This window comes from Danio aesculapii, chromosome 8 (assembly GCF_903798145.1).
Source record: "Danio aesculapii chromosome 8, fDanAes4.1, whole genome shotgun sequence".
Classification (NCBI taxonomy): domain Eukaryota; kingdom Metazoa; phylum Chordata; class Actinopteri; order Cypriniformes; family Danionidae; genus Danio; species Danio aesculapii.
The window spans coordinates 30,243,260-30,258,134 of NC_079442.1; the positions used below are offsets into that span (position 1 = coordinate 30,243,260).

The 14,875-nt window shown below is 35.3% G+C and overlaps 2 protein-coding genes across 4 annotated transcripts in view; one reads left to right on the forward strand and one right to left on the reverse strand.

Moving 5' to 3' along the window:
* Positions 1-14,875, reverse strand: part of nkain5 (sodium/potassium transporting ATPase interacting 5) — a 61,339-nt gene that overhangs the window by 5,598 nt on the left and 40,866 nt on the right. Inside the window, exon 1 of one of the 2 annotated variants that reach the window (XM_056463684.1) lies at positions 3,997-4,227. The exons of the other annotated variant lie outside the window; for it this stretch is intronic. Within the exon in view, the coding sequence (XP_056319659.1) occupies positions 3,997-4,050 (54 nt within the window). The 5' untranslated portion in view covers positions 4,051-4,227. Of the gene's footprint in view, positions 1-3,996; positions 4,228-14,875 lie in introns of those variants that run through there. 2 annotated transcript variants of the gene reach the window in all.
* Positions 6,578-14,875, forward strand: part of si:dkey-70p6.1 (uncharacterized protein LOC570575 homolog) — a 41,722-nt gene continuing 33,424 nt past the window's right edge. For both annotated transcript variants that reach the window (XM_056463681.1, XM_056463682.1), the window contains exon 1: positions 6,578-6,934. The gene's annotated coding sequence lies outside the window, so the exon portion shown is untranslated. The remainder of the gene's footprint in view (positions 6,935-14,875) is intronic.

Here is a 14,875-nt window from a genome sequence, read left to right on the forward strand (position 1 = left end):
GAAAGTGAAAGTGCCAAACTGCAGTTAAAGTCATTGTTTCATATCGTCATTGTTTTATAGTTTAAAAAAATATTATTAATAAACAAGACTGCCTTTATTATAATGGGACAGTAATTGTGACAGGAAGCTAGGTTGGTGATAGAAAGAGAGGGAGGTTGGGAATGGCATGTCAAAACTATATGCTTAATTATTGTACATTTGTTTGTGTTGCATTTCCAATAATGTAACGTCAGTAGATGTGGCACAGCTGTCATGACATGTCTTTAATCCCACCCACTTTGAAGTGGTGCTAATCTGTAGTGGAAATACTGACTGCCATACTGCAGATGTTCCTTGAGGTTCCACCTAAAATCATCTACACACAGTGTCTTTACTATAGTATTCGTCTAGTTCCAGCATGATGTGCATCATTGAACCAAACATACAACACTGTAAAAAAAAATGCTGAGTTCCACAAAATTGCTTCATGTTGTCTCGAAACAAATTAAGTTAACTTAATCGTTTAACAGTCATTTTAAGTGGATTGAACATATAACTAAGTTGTCCTCAAAAAATGTATAAAAAAATGCTTCAACTCTTTTAAATAAGTAATTCGAACAAGCAGCAATATATATATATTATTTATTATAATATATAAATGTATATTTATTTACATTTACAATATTTATTTATTAAAATCCTCTTACAGTTTATGACCATACTCTTATAATGAAAGGCTGAGATTGAGGTTCCATGAAGAACCTTTAACATCAATATAACATTTTTATTCCCTTTTTTTCATAGTCTTTTATAGCGGATAAATGTGCATGCTTTAGGTTATTAAAATGTTATTCATGCTATGAAAAAAAGGTTCTTTGAAGAGCATTTCACAAAAAGATTATTTGAGAAACCACAAAAGGCATCACTGTGAAAGCTTTTTTTTTTTGGTTCTGCCTGACACCTTTATTCCTAAACTTTATCCATATACGTGAACAGTTGACTTGTTAAAGGATGGATGAACCCAAAACAATGGTAGCAGAACCTGCTGATGAACAAAGAATGAATATTTAGTCTGGACGTAAATGCTACACCAAATCAGACATGATATTGCAGACATGCTGAACTCTATTCACTCTATTTTTTTTCTATTCTCTTGCAGTTGAACAGATAATGATTAACTGATTAAATTGTTTGCAAACATGAGATCAAATGAATGTAAAGACTAATAACTGCATCTGTTCCGCACAGTCTCCATCATTTATTAATTAGGTAAGAGCATTGAAAAAGGTCAGCATGCCGCTAAGTCAATGTTAGAATCTAAAATGTGATATCAAATTAAAAAAACATTTTCAAAGCAAAACAACAATGACCATCATACATTTGACCATGATTTGCAGAAGACACTGTAATTCAGTGTAATAATTTAATTTATATACGAAAAATATGGGTCAAAACAATCATTTGATGACACATTAACAATATTTATTTACAGATCTTGATGCAGCCTAAAAAATGCGAATTGTTATTTTAATTATAAATACTACATCTTTATCCTTCAAACCACTAGCCTTCAAGACGTTTTTCATCAAAATATCATAAAATTACCATCTGAGTAAGTAGGATGACTACAAGTGTAAATGCACATTTTTTAAATTATTTTTACATAAACATATTCGTTAGTCTGAATGATAATTGTACATTATTTCACCCATATTTGGATGTTTTATTAAAATAACATTAAAACAGGTGCTTTACTCGATTTGAATATGCTTTTTGTGTATACAAAATCACCTTTGTAAGAATTTGATGTGAATGAAACATTTTATTACGATAAAACATTTTCATTCTTTAGTTCTCACACACACTGGCGACAGGATAAAAGGAATTGAAAAACAAACAAGCTAAAGTTAGACTGAACTTAAAAGCTATACAAAGGTTAAGCAGAATAACAGCAAGGATGTAGGTCACTGTCTCCGTTGGTGTTCAGCACAGACACAAGAGGCTTTGCTCCTGGAGAGACCACAAGTGCAACTGAACTGGGATAACATGACAAGTAGAATCCAATATATCACTTCATGACAGTAGAAAAATCATCTCACACCACTGACAGACCATACAGTTGATAGATACATATGTAATAAAACACAAACAACATCAGTATCACATAATGCACAGCTGATTCACATCTCACACTATTCTTAGAGTAAAAGATCTGCATGTTTAAATGAAAAGGTATTGTATGAGTTTAATGAAAGGATAAATGGATGGGTGTATGGATGATGGATGCTTTATAAATCCTTTGAGAGCTATTATACAGCAGCAAGCACATCAACATGGACAATTTAACATTACAGGAAATACAGAAATGAGAAAAAAGAACAAAACGATTAAATATAAATAAGCTATATACAATTGAAGTCAGAATTATTAGCCCTCCTGAATTATTAGCCCCGCTGTTTATTTTTTTTACAGAGAGAAGATTAATTCAACACATTTCTACATGATAGTTTTATTAACTCACTTCTAATAACTGTTTTCTTTTCTCTTTGCCATAATGACAGTAAATAATATTTGACTAGATATTTTTCAAGACACTTCTATACAGCTTAAAGTGACATTTAAAGGCTTAACTAGGTTAATTAGGTTAACTAGGCAAGTTAGAGCAATTAGGAAAGTTGACGATGGTTTGTTCTGTAGACTAAATCTATATTCTAAGATCTAAATACAGCTTAAAGGGGCTAATAATTTTGACCTTAAAATTGTTTTAAAAAAATTTAAAACTGCTTTTATTCTAGCCGAAATAAAGCAAATAAAACTTTCTCCAGAAGGAAAAATATGATCAGATATACAGGGAAAATTTCCTTGCATCTTAAACGTCATTTGGGAAATATTTAAAAAATAAATAAAATAAAAAATCAAAGGGGGGCTAAAAACTGTATGCACAATAAACAAACATAGTCCTATGCATTATTACACTGATGTGTTTCGCTCTTTTAATTAGGTTCTTTTGCATATAAAGCTATAAAAACTAGTGTTTTAATAAATTGCTTGTTTGCCACTAGGGCTGCACAATATTAGAAAAATCTAACATTGCGATATTTTGTTTTGCCATGATATGTCTTGCAATATGAACAAAATTTTACCAGATGATTTGAACAGCTCTATTTGGAAAGATTTAATTTAGATTGACTGGGATAATCAAGTCTTTTCTATGCAGCGCATCTGCATGAAATATAATAAATTACAAGCAAAACTAAATTACAAAACAGTGCTTTATGGTTTTCCAAGGAGTCTAACAGTATTTAAGTACAGACATTGAACAATCAAAATGTAAAATAACATGGTCATCATTGTATAAATAAAAGTAAAAATAATAATAACATCTTTATCTTTTAATAATGATAATAAATAAATAATCTAAGCTCGCGATGTGACTATTGCAGATACAAGCATTGCAATATCGATGCTCAAACGATATATTGTTCAGCCCTATTTGCCACAGTCACAATAATCCATGATTTTACTTCAAACAAAACCAAACCAAACTATTTTTTAGCAAACCATGTGACAAAAAATAGTTTACCATCGTTTAACTGTGGTTATGCTAATCAATATGCCAAAATAACACGATGACTACACTTTTACTATAATAAAACCATGGTTCGTTTTCGCAAGGGGTTCATATTATGTACTGGCGTACAGCGTATTCTGACAATGTAAACAAAGACTTCCGACAAATAAGCTAAATTGCTTAATATGCTATATGTTGGGTAGCTTATGCAATAATATATTATTAACGAAGAACTAAGAACTACTGGTATTTTTTGCCTCAAAACTTCACATCTTTTAAACAATAGACTGTTTAAATTGTTGCATGTTTGAGATGTTCAAAAACTCTTAAGTTGAGACTTGAGATCATTGTCAAATTTCGCCAAACAGCATCTTTCATATTGTACAGATTAAAATAAACTGCATGCAAAGCCACTTCTTTTTACTACAAATCTATAAGGCACTCACCAATTGAAGGGCGCAGAGGAACATCAGCACGCATCTCCCCGAGCAGCAGCTCATCTTCGCGATTCTCTCTAGGTGACGCGTAAAACTCAAAACGGTGAATAAAGCTGGGTCATTTTGAGGATCCTCGGTTTACTCTCGGTATTTAATATGCATCCCTTACGATAGACTGTGTTTATAATAGTCACAGCTGTACAATGGGGTTAAATATGAAGCAGTAGGCGGGGTGTACTGAGGGTGAGATCGGGGGTACATGAAATGGGGTGGGTCCTTAAAAAGATCTGCCACCCCCACCCCGGTGCGCTGTCTAGAGGGAGCGGCAGGTGGAGCACTAGTCAGAGTCAGACAGTCATATGATATCTTTTTAAAGCATTAGGCTCTGAAAGTCTAACAGCTCAATTAAATTATTATTAAACTTCGTCTGTCAGGGCTAGTTTTATAGTGTTAAACTCAGTGGTGTAACGTAATAAATTACAACTACTCAAATTACTGTAATTGAGTAGTTTTTTCTCAGGAATTGTTATCTACTAAGTATGTTTTAAAAATGTGTACTTTTACTTTCTCTTGAATAAATTTGTAGTGCTGTATCTGTACTTTTACTCCAATACTTTCCTTCAGCCTGCAGTCACTGCTTTATTTTTTCTATAAAAATGATCCATCCTTGTCCAGTTTCTGTGCTTCTCCCCCAAAATCATGACCAGTACAAATTTGTGTTGTACCCATGCATGTCATTCCTTATCTGGCTATGAGACAATGGTTAGGACTAGTGCTGACGGCTTTTTTTTAACAAACTGTACATTTATTTTTTGTTCAATAGCTGTACAAACACCATATCTTTTTCTTTTGGGTTTAAATGACAATATTACTACTCTTTTACATCAGCAAACTCAATATTCCAAACAGAATAGCACCATAAACAATTATCTACATACTGATTTTCTTTAGAACTTGTGTTCGTAAGTATGCACTGCTCCTTTGTGTTTTTTCTATATTAATACAGCAATTAAGCTGTCAGCCCTGAGGTTGCATTTTTCATAATTTGGACGCCCCCTGCTTGACTAGCTCCTGCAGTGCCCAGGCATGTTCAGCACAGATCACCCACCTGAACACAGCGGCTGCTGCAGTCAGTGTGCTCACTAGCACGGTCCGCAGGCCCACAGATGGGTGATTAACAGCAGGGCGCAGGGCTTTAGGTCTGTGAGTCTCAGTATGTGCTGATAAACAAATGTACTACCTTTACAGAGAGCTGTGTTTGATTGGTGGCCGGCAACTAGAATGTTTGTGAATATTTGTCCTCTTTTGATTATGTGTGTTTATGTGATTTTTGTTGCAATATGCATGTGATTAAATGGTCCTCTCATGCAAAATACAATCTCTAACATTACCGTAATCTTTTATACAGAATAGTGGGACATCACATAATCTTAAAAATAAAATGTATTTAGTTCTGTTTAGGTTTAATATTAAAACCACAATGCTAAATACAACTGTAAAACATGCATAACATGTTGTCCACTTCATCAAAATGGCAAAGAGTTGAAATGACCACAAAAGACCACCTACTCTCTTCCTACTGACGTAATGGGATGTTTTGAGAATGTGCAATAAAATGAGGTATTTATACTTCACTGCATTGTAACAAAACAGATAACAATCATAATCATAGTTGCTATTTATTCTGTTTATTCACTTGTTTTCCTGCTAACTTGATAAGATACGTAGAATGAGTTTGGTCATTTAATATCACTCGTGTCCCACTGAACAGTCTTGCAAATGTGATGCTGAAGCTGACGAAAGTGAGGCAAGGAGAATTCAAAATGCAAGTGTTGACAAGAAACTCACCTTTATACCAGGTGAAAATGCTAATGAGCATCGCAGACCTCATGTGATCAGATCACTGTCAGTAAGTGTGGTATCTGTGGTTCCACGAAGAACCTTTAACATTTATGGAACCATCCCATTGGACAAATGGTTCTTTAAATTATTTGAAAATTCTGTGAAATGTATTTAAATATTGTTAAAAAAATTAGAATTAATACAATTTTAAGTAAATATGACTTTAATATTTTTATTTAAATATTTTATGTTGTCAATAGACCATTTTAATGCGGTCATGTCAATGGCCCGTGAAAATTTCCTGCTTGTTATCAAACTATTTCATAACTGTAACAATAGGCAATTTAATCATAACTGAATGTTAAAACAGATATCATAACATCATTTATCAATATGTGGCTCTTTTTGTATTATTGAAAGCTTTAGAAATTAAAAATGTAAAACAGGAAGTACATTGGGACCATTGCTTTTGTTTACATCTCTCAAAAGGGTCTATAAACTTTGTATTATTAGAGTGTATATTGTTTATTATATATATAAACACCATAAATCAAAACAGCTACTATGAAGTATTTTTAAAGCAGAGTTTTATAGCGTATTAATAAATTCATAATACCACCCCAGTGTTTTCTATGGCTACTTTTCATCCGCTGGCTGTCATGCCCAGATTGGCCGCGCAGTGGCGCAAAACGCGAGCTCCAGATGCCAATGGAGTGGGCACCGCGCTGTCATATGGTACTGTCGCCGATGCTCAAAAGATTGAGGCTCGAGGAGACTCTGAGGCTCAACGGAGGCAGTCGTGACGTGGTCTTGATATCACAACCGATCCTCGACTTGGAATAACCCAGATGTGCGTGTGCGCCTTTCGCCTTGTGCGCGACGCGGTAATGCACAGGAACAATGGGGATGGTCAGAGGTTGCGCTGAGGACGCCAGATGCCATACCGCACACATGTCCTCCCTAACATACGAATCCAGGCTCAACGCAGGTTATTGATTATGCTTGCGGGGTCCGACCGGGAGCCAGACGTTTCAGCAGCAGCAGCAGAGAGAGTGCAGCGAGGCGGATGCTGCGCGGCGACGCGCCCCCTGAATCCCTAAACTGAGTGAGTATCTTCAGCAGCATCTGTATACGGCTCTCATTGGCATGCACTCCTGCCTACGTGCTGACCACACAACAGAATCCTGTATTAAACGCGTTTCAGAATGTATGCTATGATCGTTTACTGTTTGACGCTGGGTGAAAACACGTCCGGTTTACACGAGATTAATGACTCGCATCATTTAAGTCAGACGACACGTGTGCAACAGCTTCAGTGCAGCCGCATTACCCTTTGTGATTCGACGCTTAATTAAACGATTTATAAGCAGGTTGTGGCTCACTCTCTCACTGAACGGAAACCGGCACTGTTCGGTATAACATTTAATACCGTGAAATATGGAATCAATTACGAGAGCAGCGACATAACCACTCGCTTATTTGTTTCGCCTCAATTAAAAGGGATTTCGATGGAAACCTCTTGCCGTCTGCTGTGGGAGCTGGCCTCGAGGACGCGCCTGCACTGCGCGTGCATTTCCACTTTGATCTTGCCAGATTATTTCCTGAGTGCATCGGTGATTGGCGGGACAAAACCCATGGGAGCAACGAATTGCTCGTGCTGAATAAGAGGTCGACCGCTGCGGGCCATAACATATTATGCATTCGCGCTACACAAAACATTGGGGAGCCGGGAAAACAATAGTGTTGCATTACATATTTTGGTCAAAACGTTTTTAATGTTCATATAGCTAGGGGTAAGCCGTATCAAGACGGAATTTATTCTGCTAACCTGTTGTGTGCCTTATTAAACCGCCGCAGTAAAAGCTGACTGAGCTCCTGTCTGCAAAAAAAGGTGCAGCACTTCAAGATGATGATGTGTAATTTGGGGACGAGTCAATAAGCAAGTTGAGGTGGCACGCGCGCTAGTTTAATGTCTCTCGTGCCAAATAAAAAGGAGAAGAATTTAACAGAGGACTAACGAATTTAAAGAATTAAGCTAGACTGTATTCTGACCAGTATTTTCATCCAACGGCTTACCCTGCTTATCCTTACATTCATTCACTGAATCATTCTGTTAGGTTTGTTTCTAAGCATGTGTCAGCCAATAGCAACCGAGCACTGCTTGTGAAACAGGTTATGATTGGTTCATTTAATGAACAAACAAGCCACCTGTACAAAACGAGTCGCCGTTTTGGCTCAGTGTAAAATGTGTGTGTGCCATTCATGTTCCAATAATGTGTTATGATTAAACTCCACTTTGAGAATTAAGACACCCATTTTAATGTGAGTGTGTGTGTGTGTGTGTGTGTGTGTGTGTGCGTGTGTGTGCGTGTGTGTGTGTGTGTGTGTGTGTGTGTGTGTGAATGAGGTAAAATGAGTCATGACATTCCTTCTGAGAACTCAATAGTTTCAGCTGTAATTTATATTAAAACAGGAACTAATTTGAAATGTTTCAGTCACAAATGTGCTTTTGCTAAAAATGTTTCGATGACTTTTCTAAGATAATTAAATGCCTCATACAGTGGTTCTCAATTCTGCACATTTGTGGACAATCCACATTATGTATGTCTTACTTAACACACCAGATTTAGATCATCAACTCATTAACAGAGAGATCCATGTACTGATCCTTGTGGGTCAAGTAACAGAGACAAACAAAATGTGCAGGGGGTGAGGAACAGAATTGAGAACCACTGACCTAATAGGACCATTTGTGTCACACATATGTTGTTTTAAACCAAGTATTTCAATGACTCACAACAGTCTCTTGAATCTTCGCAATATTAGTCATTTCATAAGTAGTTCTTAATAAAGACTCGATCTGATAACAGATGTGTTTTTTACTTTTTGAAGAAGAATTAGTTTAGTGAGTCATTAGAGTCCATTTTTAAATGCAAATGCAAAAAAATTACAAGCTACTAAAAACGGAGGTCACAAATATATTGTTTCTAAGAAAATGGCTGAATGACACAACAATTTCATCAATTGGTTGAAATAAACTTTTGATAAAGCTTTTGGTAAATAGATTCTGAAGAATCGAGTTATTGAAATGCATTAAAGCTTCAATGTAGAGGGAAGCCTTGTCAGTTCAGACTGCTGATGTACCTGTCATACATACAACAGACAGATGAAAGCTCTGTGTGTGTCATGTCTGTGGTTTCGTTAGAATCACTGAAATGAATCAGACTGTTGGGGCCAAGCTGCTCAGTCATATAAGCTTTCTGTTGATTGTTGGAGACTGGAACAGATATGATGTCCCCAACTATGAGCATCAGAGAAAGCAAGCAGAATGTTCCGCAATGTCCAATCAACAAAATAGAAATTGCATGTGTACATGTGTATGGAGGGGCACAAGAACTGTTTTAAAGTGGTTTGGAAAAACTACCATTATAATTTAACCTATAAATGTAGTCTACCTGTGATGCTATAGCAAAATTCAAATGAATTAAATGACAGGTTGAATTTAAATGTTCAATATAATTAACATTTTCGTTTTTTTTTGATTATCATTATTATTTTTGTGCAAAGGCTAATGATGTTTCTATTTGAATATTACTACATTTTCTTTACCTCAATTTCAGATGATATTTTTAGAGAAACTAGAAAGGTAATCAAGACTCAGCAATAAAGAAATAGTTCACCCGAAAATGAAAATTCTGTCATCATTTACTCACCCTTTACTTGTATAAAACCTTTATGAGTTTCTTTCTTTTGTTACACACAAAAGAAGATATTTGGAAAAATATTGGAAACCTGTAACCAGTTACTTTCATAGAATTTGTTTTTCCTACTATGTATACCAGGGGTGTCCAAACTTGGTCCTTGAGGGCCGGGGTCCTTCTGAGTTTAGCTCCAACTTGCTTCAACACACCTGCCCGGAAGTTTCTAGTATATCTAGTAAGCCGTGGTCACACTAGAGTTTGAGCATGCTAAATTCTGTTATACGGCACTGCAAAGCGGGGTGGAATTAAAAGATGATTAGACATTTTAAAAAGTAAGCGATTGGTCCCTATTTTAAATTTCTGTCCAAGAGGTCATGTTTTGATCTTCGATTGGTCTCATGCAGTCCTGTGATGTGATTTCGCAGGTCAGAGTTCACCAAGCTTGAACTTTGCAAGGCAGTGAACTGCAAAACTTGCGGTCTGACGCATTCGTGTTCGTATGAATGGACGTCTATGGGAAGAAAAGTCCAGTGTGATCGCGGCTTAAGAGGTTGATTAGCTGGTTAATATATGCTAGTTTAGGGTTGGAGCTAAACTCTACAGTAGGGCTGTGTGATTAATTGAAATCGAATCACAGTTTGAAACGTTGTGATTAGCTAATCGCAAGAGGCTGCGATATGAAATATATATCTATTATTTAATTTCCCCCACCCAGAGCAAATGTCGTGTGTGGCTATTCTTACTAGCCGATTGAGTCAAAAGCATTAAAAGACGAAATAAAAACAGCATTTGTAATATGGGAAATGTTTGGTTTCAAAGTCACAGAAACCGAACAAAAACAGGTCATTTTTAAGAGCTATCGCAGAATTATTGCCACAACTAACAGAATATTGAGCTAAATATCGACTACAAAATTAAACTGCAAATCAAATCGTAATATCTGTCAAAAAAAACAAAACAAGCAATTATATATTTGATCTCACAGCCCTACTCTCCAGGACACTGGTCCTCCAGGGCCAAGTGTGGACACCCCTGATGTATACCAATGGTTTCATGTTTCCAATATATTTAAAAATATCCTTATGTTTTGTGTTCAACAGAAGCAAGAAACTCATAAAGGTTTGAAACCACTTGAGTGGAAGTATATAGTGAATACATTTTCATTTTTGGGCGAACTATCGCTTTAAATCTTTTTAAAGTTAAGAATCTTTTTATAATTAAGAACATTTTAAAAAGCAAATAAACAATCCCATTATAAATTATTCCTTAAACTGACAGGCAACAACCAAATTTAATAATAATAAAAATGCCATTCTGTTTAAGTCTTCTATTCGAGAAATATTTTACATGAATCCAACAGCTTGTTTTGTCACAGCTGAAATGTGTTTCCACTGTACTCAATTTCCTGAACCTCTTGTTTATCCTGGGGTGGCCTATTAAGTGAACAGAGCCTTCATATTTTGAGAGAGCTGTCAGAGATTTGCTGTAGGTCTGTGACGGTGTGATAAGGGCCCACAGGCAGACATCTATTAAACTTGAGGCTTTGCTGATGATACTGTGAACTGCAGAGGAGTTCCTTCTCTCAGCCTTATAGTGGAGCAGATGAGTGCTCATAACTCCTCACAGGAGGAAACTTATAGTCCTTGAACATATGCGGGTGTTTGCGTCAAGGGTTTTCTAGACCAGCAACATCTACGAGAAGAGTGAAAATATTCTTTATTGGCACTGAGGATTTTTTATTTTTATTTTTTAAATGAGAATATACAAAAGGTACGCAATTTGAGATGATACAAATACAAAGAAAATGAAACAATAACAAAAATACCAAAAACAACAACAATACAGTCAAATACTGGCAGGTGCGTGTGTTTGTGTGTGTGTGTGTGTGTGTGTGTGTGTATGTGTGTTTGTTTGTTAAAGGTAACTTGGTAAACAGGTCAGAGTACATACAAAAGGAACAATAACAGTCACTAAATGAAGCAAGTAACATATATATATATATAAGGGGAAAAAATCTGATAGAAAGAAACCAGTCAGTGATAAGGAGTGACAACAATGCTAGTGATATAATGACAGTAAACAAACAAGAAAGGACAACAGTAATAAACATTAACAACAACCACTACAATAATAATAATAAAAATAAATCCCAAGTACTACACCAACAACTACTACTACTACTACAGAGAGTTTCTAATGATACAACCATTACTACTGCTACTACAGCCACAACCACTACTACTACTGATTATATTACAATGACTACTACACTGATACTACTACTACTGATACTACTACAGCAATGACTGCTACTATAACTGTGTATGAAATTATCAATAAAATGCTCATGATAACCTCTGTTTGTTTACCTTCAAGCTCTGCTTCAGTTGCTTGTAGCGTGTACAGGTGAAGGAGTGCTCCAGTGAGCGCCAGTACACACACACACATACTATGTACATCTCGACATGCGAAAGTGTTCCTCCATATGTTTACATCGAAGTTGTTCACAATACTTATCCATCCACAGAATTTGTAATGTAGTCAAATGTGTAAACCTTTAGCTGCGGTTCGCGCTTCTGCCTTTGGATTTCTCTAGGACAAAGCAGCTGTATGAATGCTAAAGCTTTAAATAAAAGCGAAACCATCAATAAAAGCCTAAGCCCTTCTATGTTTACAAATACAAGCGCAGCCGTTTAGAGGTCATTTCTGGATAATGATGTCAGAATTTACAGGTAAAGGTTTTTTTAAATTTACCAGTAAAGGCTTTCGATATTTTCCGGTATCACTATGTGAAAGGGGACAGTTTTTCTCTAATCCTATCAAACAGATGATCCAACTAATCAAGATGTTCAAGACTATTATAAACTATTAAGTCTATTAGTGGTGGATGGAGGTAAAATCTGCAGAGCTGTGGCCCTTTAGAAATTGAGTTTGAGACCAATGTTCTAAGGCATCGCTGCAAAACCACACTTTTGGAGCTTGTATGGGATAGGAGTGAAAATACAGGAAACCCAAATTAATTTGCCACACATAGATCATCTATAGTTGCACACAGCGTCCAGAATGTAAAGTCATGTGGGAGAGATTCTCAGTGCGCAAACCTGTATGATTTGCAAAACAACATCTCAGTTTTTTGTCTTATAAGTTAACAGTTAGCTTAGTTTTTGTGGCGTGCATGACTTGACTGATAGAGTGTGTAGGATTGGCACCAGTTTGCATCAGTGGTGACAGAAAGGACTCTAATTGGCTGTTCGGTTTAACAGTCAGTGTATAACAATAAAAGTGATGAAAGCGGGTAAAGAATTTAAGATGCCACTGACAGGCTGTTCAAATTTCATCATCGTACCTGAGCATTTCAGTATGTGAATATATTCATAACAACTTGACATGAGCTGTCTAAATAAAGAGAGTGAAATTGTTTATATTCAAAATCGAGAGCAAGCTAAAGTATATTTACGGATCGTCTTGTTTCTTGTTACCACATTTGAATTTGGCCACTGGCTGTAGTCTTTGAGGTGTGTTCAAGCTCAAATTTTTACCCCAGATGGAAGTAACATGGTAGGTTTTCATCTTCACTAGTCTTTTTTGTTGTTGGTTTGGTGTTTCAGGGCCTTTAGCGATAGGTCAGAAAGTCGTTGTCTCCTCCAAACAAAGGTCATGAGGCCAAGAATCTCTGGTGACTTTAAAATCTGATATTTTCAGTCACTGTGTTTTGGTCCTTTCACTATTCAGCACTTGAGGCTGTTCTTGACACCAGCAATTTACCTACTTTGTGTTTTCTCACAATACTAACAGATTTTGCACAGCTTTTAAAATGACAAATGATCATGATCTGTTTATATTTGCAGTGTTTTCGACTACTATGTTTTTCTAATAGATTTACAGCATAGTACAGACACTCATCATGCTGTGTTTATGTCAGATAATAATAGGATATGATAAGGCATGAGGCAGTATAAGTTTTTGGTGGAATGATAACCTTGGATAAAAATATCACGTTATCACGGTGTTGTGATTACTATAAAATAAGTTCATTTTAAACGTCTGGGTAAAAAACAAAAAAAAATATTTCCCCATTGAACACAATATATTTTATTTTAGGAAACATTTATAATATTTTAGAACAGTAAACATGTCAGGCTAAAGAATTAAAATAAAGAATTGACTTCTGCTGTCTTCATTAGTTTTAATAACACAGATTTCTTTACAAAACAGGAAAAACACATTAAAAAAACTTATTTATAGAAATGGTATAATAAAAAATGTAAGCAGTTTGACAACCTTGACTTTTCCAAACCCAATATTATGACCCCATGCCTAGATATGATACATGTATTTTTATGTCTTGTCTGACTGTTTATAACAGAAACAATTGGAGATAAAGTGTTATAACTTAAAGTCCACATAAACCAGAAGCTGCGACTATGTTTTATCCATATTGTGATGCAGTTCCTAGAGAAATGTAATATTAAATGAGGAAACAGGGGGCATGGCTTGTTTTTTTTCTACTGCAAGCTGAATGGATGTAGTAAAGTAGGCATTTAATTCAGAAAGATTGGGAAATGGGGTTTAGAAGAGTTATTACAACCTAACAGACATTTCCTTCTCATTTCCATCAATTCTGTTAGTTGTCAAAGCTCACAGTTTGAGGGACGTGGTTAAGTAAGTTAATCAAGCCCAATACCTCAGATAGACGTAATCTGACTATTTAACTGGAAAAAAAAACCAAACAAACAAAAAAAACAAAAAAACCAGGGAGTACATTTTCAGATTTCAATTAAAGATTACAAGGGCAAACAATTTTTTTTCTTAATGACATGCTCGGATGACTTGTGCATCACAAAACTAGCAATGTAAGCTAACAAAATCATATGGTTAGCTTTGATTTCATTTGTACTTTAAACATTTTTGTGTAAAACTCATGTGAAAGGTGTTTTTTTCTGGGTTCAAACCAAATGAAAAGTACAATATAATGTAAAACAGTATATAGTGCAAAAATACAGTATAATGTAAAACCGTATATAGTGCAAAAAATACAATATAGTGTAAAATAGTATATAGTGCAAAAATACAGTATAATGTAAAACAGTATATAGTGCAAAAAATACAGCATAGTGCAAAACAGTATATAGTGCAAAAAATACAGTATAATGTAAAATAGTATATAGTGCAAAATACAGTATAATGTAAAACAGTATATAGTGCAAAAAATACAGTATAATGTAAAACCGTATATAGTGCAAAAATACAGTATAATGTAAAACAGTATATAGTGCAAAAAATACAGTATAATGTAAAACAGTATATAGTGCAAAAAATACAGTATAATGTAAAACAGTATATAG